Genomic DNA, 26,143 nt, shown 5'->3' with positions numbered 1-26,143 from the left:
AAAGTGAATCCTATCCACCCCTGTGGAGCTTTTTGTGACTGATCCTGCCCCTCGGTGTTCAGTAATCACACGAGACATACGTGGTTTCCCGGCGCTTGACTGAGGATTTGGGGGCAGCCACAGGAAATATCTCAGCTCCCACCAAAACTCAACGAGATGAGAACTAATGTCCTGTTCCCCTTCCCTTGACACTGAAAGGCAGCTGATCCAAGCTAGGAATGGTTTCAGCAGAAGTGAGTGATGGGAAGCCGCCTTTTTATTCGAACCATATGCCAGGCTGTTATATCAATTCTCATACTCACTCTAATCTGTGGGCTGCAGTGTAGTGTGAGGAAACTCTAGTTCCATGTTGAAAAGCTGCTGAGGGCACCAACTCAACTCCTGGGTCCCTGTCGACATTAAAAGCATATATCGATTTTTATACCAGTTTCTCTGTCATGGCTTCGTCCAAAGAATTGAAATTTGGTGAAGGTGTTGTTGCGCTTTTCTTTTGCAAATTAGTCCTGTTCTCTAGAGTGAGTGAGTGTGTGTGTGTGTGTGTGTGTGTGTGTGTGTGTGAGAGAGAGAGAGAGAGAGAGAGAGAAGATTCTTTTCACCCAGGCAGGAATTCCTGATCACACAGAGTCCTATGCCTGTGCAGTTGTAGACATGTAGACTCACATCCTGCCTAACAAAGTGCTTGTGCAACAAACTAGTTGTACTAGTGCAAGAAGATAGCATAACTTTGCTAAAAACTGCACTGTTGCACCCTTGCGCAAAAATCCCATTTTAAAAACAGATGAGGCGTGCGCCGGTTACATAACTGCAGGCCCCTCCTTTAGGTGGGGCGATCGCCCTCAGCCCTGCGGCCTCCCAGGCCCTGCGGCTGGGCCCAACCACCCCCACACTCAGCCGCCACCGCTCACCCTCCGCCCTCCAGTAGTACACACAGGTCCAAGCCGGACAGGCCAGCGGCTGCTCCTTGGCTCTCTCCGCCGCCAGCAGCTGGAGCCACAAGAGCAGGAGCCTGCCAGGGGGCATCCCCACCAGGGCAGCAAGGGCCAGGGGCCAGGCAGTGGCTGCTGGAGGGAGACAGAGGTTGGTGGGCTACAAGAAGCCAACCAGGGATGCTGGACAGGCATTTCCAGGGGGCAGCAGCAGCAGCATCCAAGGGAATCGGTGGTGGTGGCGGCGGGGTTCAATCAGAAATTGGCACGCACGCTTCTCAATTAGTATCCAGCTCACGCCATGCTGGGAATGTTCGGTTGCTGCTCTCATCACTGGAACGAGGAGGGAGGCGATCGGACTCCTTAGCGCTGCGTGCACTATTGGAGGGGTGGTGGCGGCGGTGAAAGGGCTGTGGCTGAGGGGGAGTGCCTCCCGCCCCCAGCCTCACACCCTCTGAGGGACAGTCCTGTGTAACTGTAGTGCAGATCTGCTGGGAGTAGCACAGCCCTAGTCTGGGCAGTATTCTCTAGGCTTAGTGCAAGGAGCTAGCACAGCAGCCCTTGCACAAGCGCAGCATCTTTCCGCAAGGACCCCAGCCGTAGACTTCGTGGGAATGTTCAACTGCATGTCCATAAGTCAGTGGGGGGGGGGGGGCGGCGACAGCTGGGAGATCCAATGGGCTCTGTGTGTTTAGGTGCATTTTAAAGACTCTTCTATTTCAACAAAATTTTGATGGTCGATAGCATTGTCTTTTGAAGGAATATTATGATCTGATTTTTGAATGGGTGGTGGTGGTTAAGCTGCTGTTACTGGTTTGCATGGGTTTCTTATTTCCTGAGGAGAGCAGGGTTGTCTCCAGCTTCCTGGGAGGGGGCCTGCTTAGGCAACTTGGGGAGGAGAGCTGGTCTTGTGGTAGCAAGCATAAATGGTCCCTTTTGCTAACCACCTCACCCTGCATGGAGTCACCATTTGGATGGGTGACTGCATGCAAGCTCTGTCTGCTGTAAGATATCCCCCTTCAGGGATGGGGCCGTCGCTCAGTGGTAGAGCTTCCGCTTGCATGCAGAAGGCCGCAGGTTCAATCCCTGGCAGCATCTCTGGGTAGGGCTGGGAAAGACTGCTGCCTGAAACCTTGGAGAGCTGCTGCCATGCAGGGTAGACAAGTTAGATGGCTCAATGGTCTAGCTCAGTATAAGGCATCATCGCAAAAGCAAAGCTGGTGAGGCGAGTGAAGTATCCGGGCAGAAAGAATAAACATCTCACCATTTCTGATGCCATCACAGGGAACTCTGGGACATATTCCCACTTGACATGGGGCCTGCCAGACCAGAGGCAATGCATGCTTTCTCTTGCGTGGCTAGACCCCATCTCAAGAGGGAGGCAGAATGCCAGTGCTGACTCTTGGCTGGTGGTTCCCTTAGCAAGTCCAGGCCCAAGAAACTGTCCGATGCTGCCAACCTCTGGGAGAAGGAAGGACTGCTAATTCTGCTCATGTCAGTAGTGTGGATTTGCCCAGAGACTCCAGTGGAGGGATACGGTGCAGTGCATTTACTATGTCTAGTGACAAGTGGGCTTCCCCTTTCCAAAGCCGAGCTCTCACTTCTGCGCCAGACATACAGCCTCCCATATTTGAGCTTTCAGCTAAATCTTCTGGTAGAAGCTTCCTGGTGTAGGTTAAGGAAGGGCAATACGTATTGCTCCTTGACAGGAGGAACAACAAATGATGTCTGTCGAGATCAAAGTTCCAGTTTTGGCATTCACAAACAACTTTGGCTGTTATGCAGTGGAAAAAGCGAATGAGCTTACTATAACCGATGTCGGATTTCTAAATCCCCCACTCTTGGATTTACTGCAAAAACATTGCTACAGACAGCTGCTTTATAAAAAGGCCTGGGCAGAGTTTATTCTAATGAATGAATCCATTAGCGGGTGGGTTAGTATGTACATGAAACATCTCCTTGTATAGTGTAACTAAAGGATCTCACATTGCTTTCTTTCTTTCTTTTTTAGCTTTATTTAATTCCTGTTCTTAAAAAAAAAAGACTCCAAATAGAGGGTCACATATTCTGTAACGTACTATGACAGTCTTAGTTTATCCAAGAGACGTTCAGTCATCAAGATATTCAGGTAATGTTAGGAAAAAACAGGAAGGTCCCTGATAATAATTTAAGTAAGCAGTGTGAGGGTCAAACAAGACTTTAGGGCTGTTCATACAATTGTTAATGGGGTAGAAAAAGCATCCTACCCAAATTCAGGAGCTGTGCGCACTCCCGATTGTCAATCGGTTGTGAGCCAATGAGCAAACAGCTAGGGGGGAGGAGTGATCATGTGTGAGAGAGCAGCTGGGTAGGATGGTACAGTGCAACCCAGCTCTCGTATCCAGCATTTTAACAAGGTAGGAGGAAAAGCCGTCCTCCTCAGCTCCTCTCTCACACATGATCCCTCTTCCTACCTAGCTGTTTGTTCATACATGGCCGAAAATTGGGAGCATGCAGAGCTCCTGATGCTGGGTAGGACGTCCCCCGTTTTCGATCATGTGAACTGCCTTATTTTAAATATAAGCTTGCATTTTTTTATGTCAAACAGGAGCTGGATTGCTCTTCCTCCTGGATTGGGACCATGGCAGGAGGGGGCTTTAACCCTTACCCCCCAACACAGACACACTGCAGTACCAGTCCAAACTAGGATGTCTCCAGTTGCTGTTTGCCAAGGAAAAAAGCTCTCATTGGTGCCCATTGTAGCTTTTTGCCTTAGCAAGCAGTAGAGTGGTAGAGCTTCAGACTACGGCAAGTGGTTAGGATTAAAGCCACCTCCTTGCCACGCTCACAGCTTCTGCCTCTGCATTTGGTGGCCAGCATCAAGCCTACAGATCAGTTAGGTCTAGCATCAAGGGCCAGGAATCTTCTGCCTGTGTCTGTTCCACAGAGCACCCGGCTTCTGCTCAAGCCCTCAGCTCTAGCAACATGTCGCAGGGACCCAAAGGCTGTGGCTTAGGGCAGAGTTTCCCCAGCTTTGGAGGTCCCAAGATTTTTTGGACTAGAAGGCATTGTGGCTGGGAGGATAATGGAAGTAGAGCCGGCCTCGTGGGATCAAGCATGAATTGTCCCCCTTGCTCAGCAGGGTCTGCCTTGGTTTGCATTTGGGTAGGTGCCTCTATGCGAGTGCTGTCTGCTGTAAGATATTCCCCTTAAGGGAGGGGGCCATAGCTCAATGGCAGAGCATCTGCTTGCATGCAGAAGGTCCAGTTCACTCCCTGGCAGCATCTCCAAGTAGGGCTGGGAAAGACTCCTGCCTGAAATCTCAGAGTCACTGACTGCTAGTTAGTGTAGACAAAACTGAGCTACATGGACCAAGGGCCTGACTGATGCAGCTTCCTACAGCCCCATGGCTTAGGGGAAGCTGACCCTCTGTGACTGGCCGCTGCTGCAACCACCCTCTGTAGATATGAGGGGTGTGCATTTGTTCTCGGAATGAATGGAACCCCTGAGGCCCATTTGCATCCACTTCCACTTCTTCCTAAATGAATGGGCTGCAAAGCAAAGGGGAAGAAAATGATGGCCTCTCTTTGAAGCCCCTCTTTCATTGCCATTGGTCTCTGGGGGTTTTAAGTAGAAGGACACGGAAGCTTATTTGTACGGCAGCACCCTGTGGAAGCTACCAAGGCACAGCTGCTTCTTTGGCAGGGACGCTTTTTTACCCATTTGCCATGGGGTGCATGGTTGACATGGGGCTGGGTGGGTAAAAAGGGGGCTGCCTCTAGGATAATTCCTTTCCTTTCCTAAAGTTCTTCCGTCGAGTCGGTGTCGACTCGTGGCAACCACAGAGCCATGTGGTTTCCTGCGGTAGAATACAGGAGGGGTTGACCATTGCCACCTCCCGCGCAGTATGAGAGGGTGCCTTTCCGCCTATATCACTGCTTCCCGATATTGTTGTTTCCCATGGTCTGGAAAGCAACCTCTTGCTCCCTAGGCAAGTTACTTCCCCTACCTTCTTTGCTGCCCTTGCCCGTCCGCCCCTCCATCTCCATGTAATCAAGAAGGAATGACTTTCTATAAGTTTAGCTCCAGGGTTTGCAGCAGGTCTGGTCTGCAGTGCCCAGCTTCTGGCACAAGCTCCTTAACCGGCGAGCAGAGAGTTTTCATGACAGTGAGGGGAGCTTGCGCCTGGAAGAGTTTGTCAGATGAAATCTGTGGAAGCAAGGAAAGATGTCAGAATGCAGCTTGCAGGCCCCGGGGGAACCTTGCCTCCAGCAGTTCCACGGCCTGTGCCAAATTACATCCCACGGCTCAACCTGTATGTGTCGGCTAGAGATGACTGAACGTGGGCATACAAGGTTGTATTCTCAGTTCCCAGAGCAGGAAGTCGAAAAAAGCCATTATCCCGATGTGTGAAGTACGGAGATTTGCCTGCAATACTTATTAAAACCAAAAACCCGGAATATCTCACAAGGGACCCCTGGAACAGCCCGGAATGAATGGGAGGGAGATTCCGGTATCCCGGCCGCAACAAACAACCAGCTGGCTGGTGGCCATTTCTTATCCTTAGGTTTCAGGGCTGCTGGCTCTGCTCAGCGCTGCACAGGCTCCATTGCAGACACCCAGCCAAATAGCAAAGCAGGCTAGGGAGGGGATTTCTGGAATGTCGTAATGATGACTTAGGGGGTGTTTTGTTAAAGATCCTCAAGTTTTCCCCAGAGGTTTGTTATGGATGCTAGTTTCTGCTCACAGATGGCCTTCCTTGCATTTAAAGACGGCAGGGGGTGGGGTACCCTCTTCATTATTAATGTAACTCAGCATATATACATATGAAGGGGAGGAGAGCTGGTCCTATGGTAGCAAGTGTGAATTATCCCCTTTGCTAAGCAGGATCTTCCTTGGTTTGCATTAGGATGGATGCCATCATGTGAGCGCTGTAAGATGTTCCCCGCAGGGGCAAGGGCCTCAGTGGTAAAGCATCTGCTTTGCATGCAGGAAGTCCTGGGTTTGACCCCTGGCATCTCCAGTTAGGGGGCTGGAAGACACTCCTGCTTGCAGTTTTGGAGAGGTGCTGCCAGTCAGTGTAGATGGTACTGATGACAGTACATAGGAACAGAGGAAGCTGCCATATACTGAGTCTGACCATTGGTCTGTCTAACTCAGTATTGTCTTCACAGACTGGCAGCGGCTTCTCCAAGGTTGCAAGCAGGAATCTCTCTCAGCCCTATCTTGGAGATGCTGCCAGGGAGGGAACTTGAAACCTTCTGCTCTTCCCAGAGCGGCTCCATCCCCTGAGGGGAATATCTTTCATTGCTCACACATCAAGTCTCCCATTCATATGCAACCAGGGCAGACCCTGCTTAGCTATGCGGACAAGTCATGCTTGCGACCACAAGGCCAGCTCTCCTCTATTGATCATCTGCTGATGTAGACAGGGATGATGGGGCTTGTCGGTTGACATCTGCATGAAGGCTGCAGGCACCCAATAGTGTCTTATGAACTTTGTACTCCTACCACGTAGTTCAGTGGCAAAGCATCTGTTGTGCATGCAGAAGGTCCCAGGTTCAATCCCCAGCTTCTCCAGGTAAGGCTGGGAAATAATCCTGCTTGAAACTTTTGAGAGCTGCTTCCAGTCAGTGTAGACCACACTGGGCTAGGTGGACCAATGATCTGACTCAGTATAAGGCAGCTTCCTATATTCCTGTGAAGCTGCCTTATACCAGGTCCAGCCATTGGTCTCTCTAGCCCCATAATGTCTGCTCTGACTAGCAGGGGCCCTCCAGCCAAGGTCTTTCCCAGCCCTTCTCCCTGAGGACTCTCTTAGCTGGAGATACTGGGGTTGAATCTGGGAAATGATGCATGGAAGGCATGTGCTCAACCACAGAGCCATAGCAACGTATTGAGTGTTTTTCTTGATTAGCATCAATATACATATGAAAAACAGTTCTCCATGGGCTCACTTCCATCTGTTGGCAGCAGAGCTGGGATGCGAAAGAGCTTTGACTCTATCAAAATTAAAGAAACAATTCTCTGACGCAATTTTCTTGTTTCGGAGAAAACGAAGAGAAGGGCCCTTGTTTCACGCTACAGCTCCTGCTTTGTACGAAGAAGGTCCCATTTTCAACGCCTGGCATCTGCACACACGGCTGGGAAAGACCCTTGTTTGAAACCCTGGAGAATTGCTGCCAGCTAGTGTAGATCCTACTGAGCTTCATGGACCGATGCTCTGACTCAGTAGAAGGCAGGTTTTATGGGTAGCTGCCTTATACCAAGTCAGGCCATTGGTCCATCAAGCTGCGTCCCAACTAGCTGCAGCTCTGCAGGATTTCAGGTGGGTCTTTGCCCCGCCCGACCTGGAGATCCCAGGGGTTGAACTCAGGATCTTCTGCATGCAAAGCAGATGCTCTACCACGGAGCTATCATACACTCCCCCCAAGAGATAGAGGATGGATTGAGTTCTATTGAGAACACCTTGCTGACCATCTGTGGGAAAGCTCTTCGGGACCCACACCCACCCTCCTGCTCTTCTGAGTTTCTGGCATTTCTGTTGCACATCCAGGGTGGAATGTTTTTTGTTCTTCTAATTATTCATTACTCTACCCATAGATAATTGAAAGCACATTTTCCGAGCTCATTTGTGCTCTCTGCTCAGCTTGACAACAGCCAAAATGAACATATTTTATTTCTTTCTGCAATGCAGTTCATACTTCAGGGTAATTTCAGCAAACCCTGTAGACATAAAGGCTATGCACATGAGCAGCCCTGCCCAGGTTAGGGAAGGCTTACCTGGGCAGGGCTGCTCGTGTGCAGTGTGGGATCGAGCCTAATCCCGGCACTGCTCCCCCCACAAGCCTGGGTTCTGTACCTGGGCTTTTACCTGGGTTAAAGGGCACAAGTGCACCCTTTACCCCAGGTACAGGGTCATGTGTATGTTTGGACTGCATGTAGCCATCCAACACCCGTATCACAGGGGTATCTTAATTAGGCAAAACTAATACAACTGGGGACTAGAACTAAACATTTATTGAGGTCATTCACACAATCAAAAACTGTGTTCTACCCGGGTTTGGGAGCTGTGTGTGCTCCCAGTTGTGTAGAAGCAAGGTAGGAGGGAAACCTGGGTAGCTTTTCCTCTTACCTTGCTTCCACACAGTCACTTCTACCCAGGTTTTCCTCTTACCTTGCTTCCACACAACCGAAAACTGGGAGCATACACAGCTCCTAAACCCAGTTAGAACACAATTTTTGATGGTGTGAATGACCTCATGATATTACATTGATATATCGCTTTTGTTCCATAATGGAACTCCAGGCATCATATATGAGGGGGTTCCCAGGTGGCTACCCATCTAGGCATTACCCAAATCTAGATCTGCTTAGCTTCAACAAAGTGTCTCTATCATGAGTCCAAACACCCAGAGACGCAAGTTTTGGGTAGTATTAAAATATGTTAAATAAATAAATGTGCTCTCTTCAAACCATGCCCTGGAACCACCCCAACTACCACTGCATTTCGCCTCAAGTGAAACATGAAGGCAGTTTTGAAGGCTCTTGCTTGAGATAATCATTGGAGGTATCTTGCGGGTTTCAGGAACACTAGCAAAATTTCGTGGGAGGAGTTCTTCCCATCTCTAGGCTCAACCTACTTTGTGCAGAATTTTTCAGGATCTGCCTGCTACTGAAGAGAGCTTGCTTGGTTGCGTGGTCCACTGATCTGACCCAGTGTGACTGTTCTTATTTAACCTCTGCCATCTCCTTTATCCACCTCTGCTGAACATCTCTGTGGGCCTAACATACCACTGATGTGCAACAGAGAATTCCAGGAAGATGTAATGAGGGAAGAAGTTCTTAGTGAATTCCCATCTTATCCAACTGTTGGACCTGGACCCAGGAAAACCTATTAAGCTGCTGAAACTGTAGAAGAGGTCCAGTGCTGATGCTTTATTAAAAACCAACCCCCCCACCACCCATGAGATTTGCTGCCCTTGCAAACCAAAGGATATTTCTTTACCCACTGCACATGCGAATCAAATATGTCTTATATCAGTAGTACAATCCGCAAAGGTTGTGCACAGCAAGCGTTTCTGCCCTCCTTGGGTTTGCGTCATTGGGTGAAGGAGATGGCTGCCAACAAAGGCTGTGATAGATTGAACTAGCACTATCCTGGCACCAAAGAGTGGCCAGCAATGCCAGCTCGTTACAGGCTGACTATTTAACGTGCCCTTGGCTTACTCAGCAGATTGAGCCCAAGTGGGGGCAGAGCAGACAGCTGAACCGCAATGCTGTTGATTAAGCTAAGATGATTTTGGCCAGCTTTCTTCAAACGTCTCAGCACTGTTAGCATTTTCCATGCAATTCCAGTGTGTTGAAGTCAAACTCTGCAAGATGCTTATAAACAATGCTGTTTTTCTGGCACTGAGTCAGGCGATCATTTCGCTGGGAATGTTGCAGAACTGCTTATGGAAGCAGTTGGTGATGGTGGGGGAAACCAGGGCAACTTGTTCTTTGCGGGATCCAGAAGATACCAAAAAGAAGATATTCCTTTTCCTATCGACAACTGGATAATGTATCAGGGGGCAACAGTTGTTGTAAATAGTGGCAAAATTGGAAGAAATTTAGATGTCTGTCTGTGAGGATACAGTGGAGAGGTCGAATGCCGCAAATATTCAGGGATTGCGTAAATGCTAGGAGCACATCTGCTCCTGCGACACCATTTGAAAACGCCTTTCATTATCGTCTTCTGTGGCAAATGGCTACCAGTGCTGGTGGGCAGAAGACAGGAACAAAAGCAAGGCGGGAAGGCACCAATGTAGAAACAAGGAGGGAGACCTCAGAGGTGCACTAGAAATATGTATTACTAGTCTTCTGAGGTAATACCAAAAGTTGCTTTGTTGAATTGGGGTCCCTGAAGAAGCATATCCACTCTCAGTGTGTTGGGCCTAGAGATACGAAACCTTTCCAGTGCACCATTGAGGTTTCCTGTCCTGTTTCTTGAGGCAGTCGGTAGGTCGACAGTGCTTGGGATCCAAAGACCTTGCAAGTGGTTCTCTGCACTTGAGGGTGCCTCTGTTGAGCCACAGCCCTGCATTCTGCAAAGCAAGCTGCTTCTGGAACAAGCAGTTTGTGATATGGAACAGGGTCTATGTCTGTTGGTTCGAAGGAAAATGTTCCAAATTCCACTGGGCTTACCCATGCCTTTAAGGTGTGCCCAGAGTAGCTCTTTCTTTCAACGGATTTGTGGAGCTGCATGTAGCCTAAGTTAGTAATGACCAAGTCCCATTGACATTATTGAGATTTAGTCCGAATGCTACCCATTAGGGTTGTTCCCACAATCGGCATTCAGATCAGAGAAGCCTCCTGCTGCCCTCTTCCGAGAGCCATGCACGTTCCCAACTGGCCATCGTGAGCATCCTACACACAAGTCAGGAGGAAGGGGAATGATAGTCTGCAAGCTGAGCATGGAGGCAGGAGGCATGGAGTGGGGGCTTTCCCTCCACCCTCCCTCTGGATCTGGGTGCAGGTTCTGGGCTTGCTGCTGTTGCCTGCCTCCATATGCGGCTTGCAGGCAGTCATTTGCTCTCTCTCCTACCTTGCTTGTAGAATTCTCATGATGGCCAGTTGGGAGGGCTGCCCTTCTTGCTTTCGGAGGCTCCTCCTGCCCTAATGCCACTCCTGAGAACAGCCCAGGGGCGTAGCTATAATTGAGCGGATGGGTTCAAAGAACTCGGGCCCCCCAGCTCCAGAGGGGCCCCCCAGGTCCACCCCTCCCCAGAGCCATCCTCTGCCATTCTTTTTCTGTCATCTTCTCCCTGGGGAGAAAGCAGAGGAGACTGTGCACTATGCGTCCAACATAGTTTCCGAAGCAGCCAAACCAAGTGACTCTGAGATGGTGAATTATCTTTCCCAGCTGCTCGAATATGAGTAATCACAGAGAACTGGGTTGCAAAAGGGGCTGCCGAGAGGAATGCAGCTTTTCTTGCTTCAGGAGAAAGTAGAGACGCCGTCAATGTTCGGGCAAAAGTGGTTAGGACGGGAACAGAACTGAAATTTCACACCCTCTGGTTTTAGGCTCCCTGAGCTGAAGAACTTGGTTGCCGGTGAATGGGCTCACAGTGCATTTGTCGGATTACAGCGGAGTTTGGGAGCTGGCACCTGCCGGGGAAGCCCTTTGCAAGATGAAATGTCCATTCTGTAGGCTTGCAGGCAACAATGAGAGCGTAATATGAGGCGGGGCGAGAGAGCGGAGTTCACTTCCTTTATTCTGGCTGTGAGAAATGTGTCCAAAGCAGCTGCCTGTCCCATCATTCCCTGTCAGCAGCCCTGAGGGACTGAAAGCAGGCACCATCCCTGCAGATGAAACTGCTCTCTCCATCTTGGAGAAAGCAGCTGCTGAGCTGAGGGACGTCTAAAGGGGCCACCATGCTGAGCGCTCGTCCGAAGACAGGCCTCAGGCCTCCTTGCTTTAATAACATCCAGGTTGGGCGGCTGTCTGTCCTGTGTGGGGCTGCTGGGGCTGGCATTGGGAGTCAGCAACACTGGGCAACTGGCCGGGACCCTCGGAAGGGCCCACAGCTGATCCCAGATATCATCATCTCTGTACCTGTCACCTTCATGCAGCGGTGGCAAAATGACTCTCTCGGAACCCACTCATGTAGAGTTTGCAGTCTGCAGAAAGCCTTGTATGGGGCCGCCTCTGAAACGCCAACTGGTTCAGAATGTTGCTTTCCAGTTCTGAACGGGTTGGCCAAATGAAGCATATGATTGTGATAATGTTTCATCTGTGCTGGTCACCTATTCACTTCTGGGCTTAATGCAAAACCTTTAAAACCAGTGCAGCCCTGAATAGTTTGGGGCCAGGATTGCCTCCTCCCCTGTGTGCCCCCTGCATGCTTGGGTCAGAGGCCCAACTCCGTGCCCTCCCGCCATCTGAAGCTTTGTGGATAGGCACGAGAGACAGAGCCTTCTGGGTCAAAGGAATAGTTGGTCTAAGGAGGGTCCTAAGGTCAGAGGGGGCCCTGGGACAAAAAGTGAAGATGGATCCCATGCCCCTCCTCCCCCCGCCCAAGGAGATGTTTCAGGGAGAGTAAAGAGCAAGCTGGCACTCAGCCAGGGGGCTCCCCTTGGTCTCCCCTTCTGCAGTTGTAGCTACACCTGTGTCTGGCTGGTTACTGTGAGAAGGTAGATGCTGGAGTAGACAGAGATTTGTACAATCTTTGGGGCGGAGCCTGCATGACCCTGGGTAGCCTACGGCAGGGATTCTCAATGTTGGGTCCCCAGATGTTATTGGACTTCAGCTCCCATAATCCCATAATTAAGAGAGGAGAGCTGGTCTTGGGTAGCAAGCATGACTTGTCCCCTTAGCTAAGCAGGCTCCGCCCTGCTTGCATATGAATGGGAGACTAGAAGTGTGAGCACTGCAAGATATTCCCCTCAGGGGATGGAGCCACTCTGGGAAGAGCAGAAGGTTCCCAGTTCCCTCCCTGGCAGCATCTCCAAGACAGGGCTGAGAGAGATTCCTGCTTGCAACCTTGGAGAAGCCACTGCCAGTCTGTGAAGACAATGGTGAGCTAGATAGATCAATGGTCTGACTCAGTATATGGCAGCTTCCTACACTTCCTATGTTCCCTGCCACAGTGGCCTTTGGTTGGGGATTATGGGAGTTGAAGTCCAATAACATCTGGGGACCCAACGTTGAGAATCCCTGGCCTACGAGACTAGGTCTTGGTCTCCTTTGATGAGGGTCTCAGTTCAAGCACCGGGTCCTGCCTCCATTGCGTCTCCTTTCCCAGTTGGGTGCCTGAAGGTTTGCCAGGGCTGAGCATTTTGGAGCCCAAACACTTTTAACATATTGAATCAGTTCAGCAGCTGGCCTGCTTCCAGCGATGCAGCTTCCAGTATGAAACACCAATAAAAATTCCTAACATTCAGCTACACTAGGGACTGGAGAATTAGTTCAAAAAGTGCGATAAGGGTTTGCGGGCCTTTCTGCTTCAAAAAGGTGGCTTCCCGTTGCATCAGCCTTGGTTCCTGCATAGACAGCATGATGCCTCCTAGGTGGAGGTGCTCTGGTCTTTTGTCTGTCACCTTTGCTTCAGGAAGCTCTTGTTCTATTTTAAGGTCAAATCTTCACATTTTTCTTGGCACGTTGGCTCCCAAAACGTGATGCTTTGACACAGCTCACCATAAAACATTTTATTGGGGTGGGAAAACAGCCCTTCAGCACTGGGTGGAAATCTCTGGTGGACCTGCAGGGAGGAAATTCAGCTTTAATAGGACAAAGAAGTAACTGTAACTGTGTTGTGTAACTGTTTTGTGAATTGCAGTAGGAAGGATGCTCTTCTGCATGCGGACAGCTAGTGCTGCCTTCAATTCTCGAGGTCTTTCTGCATCCTCACTGAATGGTCTTCTCACGTTGACCAGGTTTAGAGTCAATTCATCAGGGTGTTCGTTAGACTGGTGTGTGCGCCCACCACACTAAATTAAATGGTTCCAAATACTGTACTGAGATAAGTTGAATTCTGCAACCGGAATACATTACTAAAATTAAGCAAACTTTATGCGCAGATGCTTATACTGAATTCACGTTCATGAAGGCTCTGAGCCATTTGAGCTGGGAGAACCCGTTCTCTGTTGGTCCTCAGCCAAGTTCAGGTACAAGCAGCAGGGTGTAGGTCAGATACTGGAGCAAGAAGAGTTCCAGAGAGGGTGGTGGTAAAGCCCTGGGGGTGGGGGGTAACAGATTGGGACTTGGGTGGTAAGGCTCAGGGGTTTTATTCTGTGCTCCACCACAGTAGTTTCTAGGCAAAGGCAATTACTGCTCTCTGGTGCACTGCTCTGCAGCACCATCCATCTAATGGCTTGCACTGGCACTGCTGCTCTTCAGCCCTGGTGATCTGAAGAACTTATTGGGGTTTGGTTGGCCCCATATCACCTTTGCTCCAGACTTGTCCCTTAGTCTAAGTGATCTCACTTGACCAAGCAACAGCATAGATTCACCCTGGGCTGCCTCCATAAACCAGTGCTTGACCACTTGTTCTGCCTGAGAGCTGCCCTGGTGGCACAGAGAGGGAAGTGGGGAGGCCTGGCTGCTGGAAGCCCTGGATCAAGACTCCCTCGGGGTGCCTTCCATCCACATGCTAGTCAACTCTTCGTCAGGTGAGAATAGCTGGTCTTGGGGTAGCGAGCATGAACTGTCCCCGTTGCTAAGCAGAGTCCACCTTTGCATTTGGGTCGGAGACATGTGAGCGCTGTAAGATCCTTTAGGGCAGGGATTCTCAACGTTGGGTCCCCAGATGTTATTGGACTTCAGTTCCCATAATCCTCAACCAAAGGCCACTGGGGCTGGGAATTATGGGAGTTGAAGTCCAGTAACATCTGGGGACCCAACGTTGAGAATCCCTGCCTTAGGGGACCATCCCTTAGGGGATGAGGCTCAGTGGAAGAGCAGAAGGTCCCAGGTTCACTCCTTGGCATCTCCAGGTAGGGCTGGGAGATATTCCTCCCTGCAACCTTGAAGAGCTGCTGCCAGTCAGTGTGCAGGCAATCCTGAGCTAAATGTGCCAATTATCTCACTTGGTCTAAGGTGGCTTCCAATGTTCTGAAGTGCATCTCCGAGCCAACAACATGCATTGTCTGCAGCAGCTTACCTGTGGTGTTGGAGGCTCCTTCTTTTCATTATAGAGATGTGCTTTTGTTTTCCTGCCTCTGAGTAGGAAACCTGTAATAGAATGTGGATCTGATTTTAAGAATGCTTGTGTCCTGCTTTTACTTCCACAGAAACAGCATTATACCTGCAAACAGTGAAAGAGCGGGGCTTGTATTGTCATGTCTGAAAGCTCCCGCTATGTCTGCGCTCTTCAGCAGCTGCACGTGGCTGTCTTTCAGTCACTTTGGACACCCCTGCTGTTCAGATCAACAGAGAAGAGGCTTGTGTGAGAGAAGAAATGGCTTCCAAGGGGAAGCAGGAATTCATTATGATATTCCTGTCTTAGGATCTTGCTCAACATCTCCCCTCACCTCCCCACATACCCATATATCCTATTTTAGGAAATGCTCTGTGGGAATGTCTAAGACTAGAAGACATTAAGCGTCTTCGCTTTTCCAAAGGCCGCGGGAGGGATGGGTGTATATTATACCCAAAGGTTCGAAACCTGGGGTCTCTGGAAAGTTATTCATGCATGTTATTGCTGGAATCCATCCAGTAAGGGGTGGGTGAGAAGCTTGCTGCATTTAAGGAGAAATCCTTTTATTTATGTATTTTTATTTTAAGCAACAAGCACTGGCCTCTAGCATCAATTAATGTCGTTCTAATGAAGTGCACAGCCGTGAGAATATATTTACTCACTAAATGAAGCCATCCCAGCCCAAAGTTCAAAGGCAATTGCTAGTGATTTTCTCCCTTTTTATGGCTCTAGCTTTCTGGGCATGAACACCAGCAATGGGGAAAGGTCAGGGTGGTGGTCTGTGAGTGGCGACTCCTGTCATCTCCCCATTGTCATGGACGGATCATTATCTGGTTAAGGTGCGAATTGTAACCACAGTCCACCTCTGCAGGGGTGAAGGACCTATTAGGTTGGTCTGCCCGAAAAGGTTATTGGATCCTATAGGAGTCCAAGAAGCCTTGGAAGGGCTTAGAATTGGCTCTGCTAGCGATTATGCTGATGCTCTGGTGCAAATTTAGAATAATGAACTCACAAGAGCAGTGGACTCAATTGCTCCTAAGCGTCTTCTCCAACCTGCTTCAAAATCAGCCTTGTGGTATTTGGAAGAACTACGGGAGATGGTGAGGTAGACGACTAGAGCGCAAGTGGAGGGTGACTCGGTGCAAATCCGACAGATCACAACACAGAGCACATTTGAAGATCTATGCTCTGGCAGCGCAGGTGGCAAAGAAGCAGTTCTTTTCTGCCCACGTTGCTTCCGCAAATTCATGCCTAGCAGAATTGTCTAGGGTTGTGAGAGGGCTAGTATATTCCCCCTCCCTTTGCTGGTCAATGACCGAATAAACTTATAACCTTCCCCCTCCTTCTTGAATTTGAACTTGGAACCTTCAGTCACTCACTGTGACATCTTCAATGATTTTTTTGCATATAAACTTTCTCTTATTTGGGCTGAACTGGTGCCCAGCAACTCCTCTTATACCATTAGATTGAAACACTTTTAGTTTGTGACTCCTGAGGATGCTTCAAACTGTACGCCCTACAACATGTTCTCTTGACCCTTGCCCAACTTGGCCTATTTCATCTGGTAATCGTATTAGCAAAGAGGGTCAGGTAAATATCATAAATGCTTCTCTGAGGGAGGGCAGGATGTCTTGAGGAGGCTATTATTAGACATTATTTGAAGAAACTTGCATTGGATCCCTCAGAATTAGCTAATTACAGATCCATTTCCAATATTCTGTGGTTGGGCAAGGTGATGGAGTGAGTGGTGGCCTCTCAGCTCCAGGCAGTTTTGGATGATACAGATTATCTAGACCCATTTCAAACTGGCTTTCAAGCGGGCTATGGGGTTGAGAATGCCTTGGCTGGCCTGATGGATGATCTCCAACTGGCTATCGACAAGAGGGAGTGTGACTCTGCTGTTCCTTTTGGATCTCCCAGTGGCTTTTGATACCATCGCTACATCTTCTGGCAGCCAGTTCCATACATTTAAGTATACATTGTGTGAAGAAATATGGGACAACCCCATTTATGCTACCCTGAACTCTCCTTCGAGGAAGGTTTGGAAATACAAATGCAATTCATAAAACAATATGAAGACTCTTAGCCTCCTGTCTGCTTTCTTTTTGTAGTAACCAAATTTCCTTCTCCATCTAGGCAAATGTGGTGAAGATGAATGCATGTTCACATTTTTGAAGGTGGTTTTACAGCTAATTATGACATTTAAATTCAGCATTCCCTTAAAACAGAGGCTGCTATTGTTTCCAGACCTTTACATAAAGGCACCATTTGAAGGCTGCTGGCTGCTACCCTCACTCTCTCTTTGTAGCTTGTGATTGCCTGGTATTAGCCTTGTACCCCGTGTCGAGTTACTTACCTGGCCGAAGCTGAAATATTCCTTTCCATTAAGCTTGCAGTGACAGACGGCAATCCTCGGTTCTCTGTCTTGCTCTGCCGACGGGCAATATTACTGTGCACACGGAGTTCTGAAATGGCTAGATTCTGTTCTCTGATAAAATGGGCCCAGAGCATTGAACGTTTACCATGTCTGGGTATACATGTGGGAAGCTAAAGGTCCTGACTCCTATCAGGATCGGGACCACATTCAGGGTGAAGCACTGTGGCAGCTCCACAAGGGGGCTGTCAATCCAGAGACAGGAAGCTGCCTTCTACTGAGTCAGATCATTGGTTCATCTACTCTGGCAGTCAGTGGCTTTCCAGGGTTCCAGGCAGGAGTATCTCCCAGCTGTGGAGATGCCACAAAGAGAACTGGGACCTTGTGCATGCAAAGCAGATGCAGTGTCACTAGACCCTGGTATTTTTGCAGAAGGTTGGATTGCCTGGCTAATCCTGAGAGGCCTTTTCCAATGCTGCCTCTCTAGTCGCACCCTGGAATAAAGAGTCTATTTCTATTTCTTAAAATGAATGGACGTGCTCTAACTACAGCAGAGAATGTCCTTGATTTTGCCGAAAATTTTGCCCCTGGTGTTTGCTGGAAATGTTGTGATTTTGGCTTACCTGTTTCTTTCTTTTTCTCCTGCATCAGCATGGGGATGAGTCACGACGATGACCACTTGTCTTGTGCTGGGAGATCGCACATCATGTCTGGAGAATGGGTGAAAGGCAGGAACCCCAGTGACCTCTCCTGGTCCTCCTGCAGCCGTGATGACCTTGAAAAATTTCTCAAGTAAGAATATTGCAGACCATGAAGCCTTTGAATCACAAGTCACCAGTCTCTTGGCTTCTCAGCTAAAACGATGAGCGATTTCCAGTGATGGGTGCCGGAAGGTAGAATCTGCATCCTGGGCTTTGCAGAAATTGCTGGCAGGAGAACAGAAACACTGATATATCCAAATTTCAGCACCTTGATAGCTTTTTGAAAAGAATCCCAGCTTAGCCATACTTTTCAAATCAATCCTTGCCAGACGTTTTTTGACAATAGAAAGATGTCTGGATGCTTTTGGATAACTTTCTACTTGAAAGAAGCATTCTGTTCTCTGCCTTTGGAACACCTTTATGAAAATAACAGACTAGCTTGAGTTTCACAGGAAAGCCAGTGTTTCTCTTCATCTTCGGGCCAAACTGGACGTGATAGAAACCATGGGTCTCAATTCCCCCTCCCACCATAACATCCAATAGAACTTACCTTGTGTGGTGATGTCATAATATTCTGCATTTCCCCATCCCATTCTCCATACTAACAACTGCCAGCAGTAGGAAGCGAGGAAATGTACCATGTCATACCATCATGACACAAGATGCTAGATCTTTGCTAGGTGTTGCGCAAGGAAAGGGCAGAACTGAAAACATGGTTGCCGTGGCTTGGGTGACCTCTGCCCACTGATCCACCATATTTATTTATTATTTCTCTGTGTAAAACCACTTTGGAAACTGGTTGAAAAGCGGTATATAAATTGTTGTTTTCTAGTTTGACTCTTAGAGTTGCTGCTAAATTCAACCCAAGACTGAACCTGGGCAGATTAGGAGGTTCTGACCCTATGGAACTGGAGCCAGTTCTTCAGGGGAACCTATCAGAATCTGCCCTGCGTTAACTAATAAAACTGACTTCAAGCATTTTTGCCTTTCTGGAAACTCCATTATAACCCCATTCCTTAGGCCGTAACCTAACTGTAGATTCTGTTCCGTTCCAACAGAAAGTTGAGCATGCTTAAGCTAATTTATTTTCATGGGTTTGGCTTCACTTAACTCTCAGTTGCATTGTTACTGCAACATGTATGATATTCTGAGATTTTGAAACTGTCTTGTTTTTATTGGGAAGTTAAGGTTTAAATTTGGTTTTAGCATAAGCCACCTTCTGGAGCTTTTTGCCCCAGAACTGCAGCTTATAAAAGGGCCATCCTCACGAGCATTATTAGGGTAGGCAGCTTTTCCTACTCTAATCTGGAAGCTGGACACGCTCCTGATTTTTGATTCTGTATTAGATAAAAGTAAGGTCAGAAGCAGCAGAAGCTGTCAAGCCCCATCTGGGTAGGTCAAGCACGCCCGACCCAGATTCTGTACCCGGCTTTGGAATGAGGTATGAGGAAAAACCCTCCTACCCAGCTTACTTTTATCTTTCACACGATCAAATATCCTACCCCAAAAATGATCATGAGGATGGCCCTAAAGTTAAAATCTTTGGCATTGTTTTTAATTGCAGGTTCTCAGTTAAAGAGGAGGTTTATATTGAAATATATGTGCAATACACACAATAAGCAGCTCCTGGGAGGCGTATATTTTTGTTACCAAACTCAAGGTCCACTGTATTTTGAAAATGCAGTCAGTCGATGAAATAGATGATTCACCCCGCATGGGCCCCTCATCATTCTGGAGTTACCTTCCCTTAAAAACTATGTTTTTGTCTTCTCTCCAGGTCCAAGGTCAGCACCTGTTTGCTAGTGACAGACCCCCGCAGCCGATATGCTGTGCGGCTTCCATACAAACTTCCAGGGATGCATTACAGCGCAGATGAGCAGTGCCAGATTCTCTTTGGGACCAATGCAACCTTCTGCAAGAATATGGAGGTGGGATACCCCCTCAGACACTTGATTTCTGTATTTTTATTTTGCTCTTATGCCACTTTTCCATTACGATAGCCAAGCCAAGTTTACGGTTGACTTTTTGTTGGTCTACATTGTAGACATCTTTGGGGGCCAGCCCTGACTGAAAAGCCGGGAGGGAGTGATCGAAGGAGTGATGTGCTATGGAAGTGTACCCACTGGCACCTCACACTGTGCCTGAGCGCATATGTGCCATAATGACAAGTCCTTCTTGCCAGATGGTGCCCACTTTATTATGCTGCCTGACCAGTCATGATGGTTTCAGATTGTGTGGCGGTCAAGGCCCACACATGAGTAGGTCTTGTGTGACTCTTGGCCCCCAGCGACTCCTTTTGCGGACAGGGTCCAGCTGATGCCTCTCCTCAGTGGCCCTGGATACTGGAGGAACCTAGGAGAGGGGCTGTTTCCCAGTTTGCTGCAGCCTCGGATATGGAGAAGAGGAAGTTAAATCACCTGCCACCACCATTGTCTCAACCTCTCTGGCTCAGAATAGAGGAAAGGTACAGCCCCTCTCATTGGCCGCTCCCTGCCAATGGCTCTATTGCTACAGCAACATAGGCTCAGGTGGCCTTGATTTTCCCCCCCAGGCAAGCAGAGCCTCCAACTAGGTTTCCTTGGACGTCCCTCCTCCCTCCATTTGGGGGCTTCTTTCCAGCCTCCAGGAAGCCGGTGGGTGTAGCAGCAAAAGTCCCATCGCTCACGGGTGGGGCAGAACGGGAGAGTAACACTTTCGGCACCCAGCCCACAGTCTGGATCGGGGATTCTCATTGTTGGTCCTTAGATGTTATTGGACTTCAGCTTCCATAATCCCCAACCAAACGCCACTGGGGCTGAGGATTATGGGAGTTGAAGTCTGATAACATCAGGGGACCCAACATTGAGAATCTCTGGTCTGGATAATAGGGTGACCCTTGAGAACTTAGAGATTGGCCATCCCTCCTCCAGAGGTCACACATAGAATAAGAAGAATTCTTCATATTTTGCTCTTTCTTTAGGGAGGTAATTGTTTCGGTAAATCTTTCTCCTTTCCCCCTGCCCCCTTGCTTTCCCTTCATAAAAATTTCAGGAACTTAACATCCAGTATAAAACAGAAAATAAGAGCCATTTATATTTTTCACTGCCACGTAAATGAGATGTGCCAAATTAATAAAACGTTTGACTGTGTGCTGTAGCGCAGGGAATGAGCTTCGAGCCTTTAACTATTCTGTTTTATTTATGTTGGATCTGGAAGACAGCTAACGCAACATGAAAACAATGAGCAAAAACATCTTTTTAAAATTGAATTAACTAGTGTTTTCGGGGAATGCAGACCACCAGGTTCACTGTTATTGAAAGACGCTCTAAACGTGTGTCTTTAAAAGGCCATTCCAGGAAGAGCTGTTAAAATTAAGGAGCTTCTCAGTTACTTTCTCATTGAGAAGTTAGTTGGTTTTCCTCTGCTCTTTAGAAAGAAAGAAAGATAGCTGCTTGGTCTATTTAAGTAGTTTTCAGACCCTATCCATATTGGGCCGGTTCTCACAGTAGAATGGCTCCCTGTCCTCAAAGGGCACACAGACTAAAAAAGAAACTTAAGGTAGACACCAGCACTGGAGGGGTGCTGTGCTGGGGATGGATAGGGCCAGTTGCTCTCCCCCTGCTCAGTAAAGAGAATTGCCTTTAAAAAGGTGCCTCTTTGCTCCGTTAGCAGGGGAATGTCCTGTTGTCTTTAAAGGGCAGTGGTGGGATACCAAACCTTTCTGTTAAGAAGGAGTGAGCAAGAGTGGGGGAACCCCGATATTGCCAAAGGAAATCAAATCATCCTATGCCACAGATGGTAATACCAGCAACAGGATTTAAAAGGCCAAATGTTGAAGTTTGGATATTTGGTGGTGGGGGCAAGAAATAGCGTAAGTGGGATGTGTGCCCCATGGCATGCCAAGGCAGTTGTTGGAAGGGGGGAAAAGCAGCCTGTAGATCTTCTGTGTGCTCCACGTTGCCCGTCTCTGTTCTACATCCAGGGTAGCCGAATGATTTGGGTAGAAGATTTTATATCTGCTTGGATTTTTTTCCCCTTTAGAAGAAAATGCTGCAGTTCTTTCTCCTCCCGTGTTCATATTTCAATGTAATGGCAAGAAGACAAGCCCCTTGATCCCAGCTCCAGCTGTTTTCCCCAAGATTTATAGCATCTCATTAAATCGCTTGATTCGATGCACTTTAACCTTGCCGTTCCTCCGATGTGTAACTTAAACGGGGGGCATGCAGGCACATGATTATTGGTATGCAGATCCTGTGAATGCTGTAGTAGCGATGCTCACTTCACTGAAGGCAGCAAACTCTAGTTGAGTGGTTCTCCGAGTGCGTCCTGGGAAACCCGAGGGGGCTCCCAGGAAGATTATCAGAGATGGAGTGGTCCTCAATGAGAAGATCAGTAATGATGGACAGTCTTCCCTAAAAGACAGCTGGTCAGTTCCCTTGCCATTCATCTCGCTCTATCGGGGAGTGCTGGTTGATCTCTGGGTCACACTCTTGATGTGGCACAAGAAATGGCCAGTGTGAACTCAAGGCAATTCCTAGAACATGCCTCAGAATTCTCTGCAACATACTAGGTGTCTTGGCTGCTATCCAAAGCTTCTCTCTTGGCATTTATAAAGAGAGAACATAAATGGGTAGAACAATTGGAAAACTACTGACCAGGTTCAGAGAAACAACCTTGTTGGACTCAAGCAGTAGTAGAAGTCTCATGTTAGCTCAAAGCATGCCCCGGGGTTGTAACTCCATGGTAGAGCATCTGCTTTGCATGCAGAAGGTTGCAGGTTCAATCCCCAGCAGCTGGGAGAGACTCCTGCCTTGGAGAGGTGCTGCCAACCAGTGCAGACAGTATTGAGCTGGATGGACCAAAGGTCTGACTCAGTATAAGGTAGGTTCCTAGGTTCCTATGAATGCTGGCTTTTTCACTTTCTCGCCTCCTGACTGCACGCACCTCTCCTCTGTCTCCACCCTCTCTCTGTTTGCCTTTCCCTCTTAGAGAAAGCCAGGGTGGAGGCGAGTCTTTTTCTCCCCTGCTCACTTCATCCCTTTGCTCCACTCCCTTTTCCTGTGGTCTTGACCCAGCGTCACCTTGACTTTCTCGGCTGCCTTTCCAGCCCCCACCGGCCGCCTCCTTTCCTAGATCCCTGTTTCTCCTTCCCTAAAACCACTTTACTCCCCAGCCAGGCCTCCGCCATGCTCAGAGAATAGCAGTGGGGTTCAATCTGGGTTCCGGAGTGGGCAAGCAAGCATCCGAGGGGCCAGAGGCCAGCAAAAGGGTCAGGTCAGGTCAAACGGATGTCCTGGGCAACTAACAGAATTCTAAGGGGGCGTGCAGGCAGGTACACGGCCCAGGTGAGAGGGGATGTTTGGTCTCCAGAAGTCTGTTAGGAGCTGGGACAGAGTTTCTCAGACCGAAGACTCAAGCATGGAGCAAAAGGCCAGCTGAGGTGCATAGTGGGGTTTAGCTATTTTAATTCGAACTTTTATATGTTTTAAATTGCTTTGTTTTGTTTCAATGTTGTAAACCATCTAGAGCCGTGGGCAAGCAGTGGCAGGTGAGTGGCAGATGGTAGGGGCGGCGGCAGTGACGAGGGCCATCCCAAATCCCGTCTCTGGGCCAGCCTCATCACCACTATGCCACTGGGTCAGCTAGGCTCTGTCGATTCCCCAGAACAACAGGGGGATTCAGATCAAGTTTGACTGTTGCTGCACATGGCATATCCCAAATGGTTCCCTCCCCTCCAGCCCTGTTATGCTCAGTTAATTCAAAGCTACCCTTGTTCTAGTCTTTGAAGACCTTGCTTATTTATAGTCATCATCTCTCTCTTTTTTCAAGACGCTTTATTTTCATATTCTTAGATTCCCACATTGTATTTTATAATTATTTTTAGCCCAATGCCCTTCTCCCTCCTTCTCCTCCTTTAAGCCAGTGCCTTTTGACAGCCAGCCAAACTGAAACCTATACAAATTTTTTCTGGAGCATTCCAGGAAATGTAAAATACGTTGTGATACACAGAACCTCTGCCTTCATTCTGTTTTTTAAAAAGAAGTATTTCTGTCAAAAAGTCAATAGAAAGTCTTGCAAAATACAGAAGTAGTAAAACCAAATGCTTTAACTTTGTATAAAACAAGCAAAGGGAAACCAGACACACTTTTAAATATCCCAACTTATGAAACCTATAAAACAAAGGATAGCAATTAGACACATTATGAACCTTGAAATACTTATTACAGCTTTTTTTCTTTTTTGCTGCAAACTTTAACAAAAACAGAAGAACAAATCAACATTGCTTATGCAGAACTGCAGTTGCTCTGGGGTTCATTCATCATTCTAGTTATTTTGACTGGGAAGGGGCAAGGGAAATAAAGAGAGGAAGGAACATTGGAAGAAATCGAATGTGTGGTCTTATTTATTACTGGAACAAATTTAACCCCCTGGAAAATGTAAGACAGAAAGTACTTACTGTCCTGTCAGTGATGATTTGAAAGGGGGGGGCGGCAAGAAGCTATGAATGGCATAGAAGAATGTGGTGATGTATATTTTATTATTTATATACTGCTTTTCAGTGAAAAATATCTCTGTGATTTACTACTACTACTACTACTAATAATAATAATATAATATGATGGTTCTTTGTCAGCAAAGGGCTCATTATCAAGAAACATAGGAGACTGCTTTATACCAAGTTGCCTTGGTATAAGGCACTGGTCCATCTTGCTCTGTGTTGTCTACACTGGCTGGCAGTGGCTTCTCCGAAGTTTCAGGCAAGAGTCTTTGCCAGGCCTCCCTGGAGATGCTGCCAGGGACTGAACCTGGGACCTTCTGCATGCAGAGAAGATGCTTTAGCATTGAGCTATGTCCCCATCCCCTATGCCCTACAGGGAATAGCTTACAGAAGACCGCTCTCACAGGCAGGCAGCCATCCTAATCCAAACTAAGGTGAACCCTGCTTAGCAAAGGGGACCGTTCATCCTCTTCTCCCCGATTTAGAATGAAACCCAAATTAGACACCAGCAACTGTCCCTGGAGGGATGCTTTGCTGGGGTTCACTAGGATCAGTTGCTCTCCCCCTGCTAAATCTAAGCAAATGGCTACTTTAAAAGGCGCCTCTCTGCCCAGTTAATATGTCACATATACGTGTGTGTGTGTGTGTGTGTGTGTGTGTGTGTGTGTGTGTGTGTGCACGCGCTATGGGAGTCTGTGCCCTAATGACAACTGAAGTCTCCAGCAACAATCATGGCCTCTTCTTTCCTTTTCTTATTGGCAGCATTTGATGTGTGCTGGTCTCTGGTGCCTTGTGGAAGGAGAAGCATCTTGCAAAACTAAGCTGGACCCTCCCCTGGATGGCACAGAATGCGGGGTGGACAAGGTAATCCCAAACAGCAAGCGAGCCGGTTCCCTTTCATAAGAGCTGCCCGTGCAATTGCTTGCTCACTCGACTTCCTGCTCGAATCACTTCTGCATGTCCTTTCCGGGTCGTCGTTTGCTTTATGACAAAAGTGAGAGACTCCAATGAAGCTCGGGTTTGCCCCTCCCCAGTTCCATCTGGGGCCCAGTATTATGTGTGTGCGAGTCACCTTTCCAGCTAAATAAGCCAGAGTGTGACTTGCAACAATAACAGCAGCAACATACATACCTTGTGTTTACATGTATTAACGTGAATTAACTTCACGACTCTTCTGCAGCCTCGGGCGGAATAGCTGGCCATGAATAGGCAAGCCCCCTCCCCTTGGCTTCAATGGAGCACCTGCAGTCTCTGCTGTGACAATGCAATATGACCAGATGGGCCTGTGACCAACAGACCTCGTCTCTTTGATTGCGAGGAAACCAGTGGAGGCCACGCCAGTCTCCCCAAAACAGAGTTTGCTTCTTTCACTCCGGGACGATGGGGGGAATTCATGTTTAATCTCACCTCCATATCGCTTTCTGCAGGGTTCAGTCTAGGTGTCTAATTCCCACACTTGGCTCCAGCCACGGATAGAATCTCGTGGTTGCTCAGCTGTGACTGTTTTCTCTTTATTCTGCCTTTTGCGAGCCCTTCCAGGGGTGCACAGCTTGGTCCTGGGCGCTCCCCCCGCCGCCCGGACTGCTGGTTATGCTTGTTTCCAATGCCTGCAGCACCGAGGCCTTTGTCCACGCAACCTTCTTGCTACCTCCTTCTGTTCCAGTGGTGCCGGACTGGGGAGTGTGTCAGCAAAACTCCCATCCCCGAACACGTCGACGGTGACTGGAGCGTGTGGAGCCAATGGAGCTTATGCAGCAGGACTTGTGGGACTGGCGCCAGATTCCGGCAACGCAAATGTGACAATCCACCGTAAGTTGGCTCATGATGCAGCCCCCTAGTGGTGATCCAAGACCTTTGTGTACCTGGGGGGGGGTGTCTGTGTGCACGCCAAATGCCACCCCTTGCCCTTGCATGCATATTGCCCTCTCTCTCTCTTTCTTCCCTCCCACAAAAGGCAGCGCCGATAGCGTTTCAGGTACATAGGAACATAGGAGCTGCCTTACGTG

At 48.4% G+C, this 26,143-nt stretch overlaps 1 protein-coding gene across 1 annotated transcript in view; it reads left to right on the top strand.

The window, feature by feature from the left end:
- The window catches only part of ADAMTS17 (ADAM metallopeptidase with thrombospondin type 1 motif 17), a 146,691-nt gene that overhangs the window by 58,580 nt on the left and 61,968 nt on the right, over positions 1 to 26,143 (top strand). Inside the window, exons 8-11 of the mRNA XM_053271716.1 lie at positions 17,610 to 17,750; positions 19,437 to 19,587; positions 24,900 to 25,001; positions 25,801 to 25,946. Coding sequence (XP_053127691.1) covers positions 17,610 to 17,750; positions 19,437 to 19,587; positions 24,900 to 25,001; positions 25,801 to 25,946 — 540 coding nt within the window. The remainder of the gene's footprint in view (positions 1 to 17,609; positions 17,751 to 19,436; positions 19,588 to 24,899; positions 25,002 to 25,800; positions 25,947 to 26,143) is intronic.

The sequence above is a fragment of the Hemicordylus capensis genome, chromosome 10 (assembly GCF_027244095.1).
Source record: "Hemicordylus capensis ecotype Gifberg chromosome 10, rHemCap1.1.pri, whole genome shotgun sequence".
Taxonomy (NCBI): Eukaryota; Metazoa; Chordata; class Lepidosauria; order Squamata; family Cordylidae; genus Hemicordylus; species Hemicordylus capensis.
This window is presented reverse-complemented; position numbering and strand designations above follow the sequence as displayed.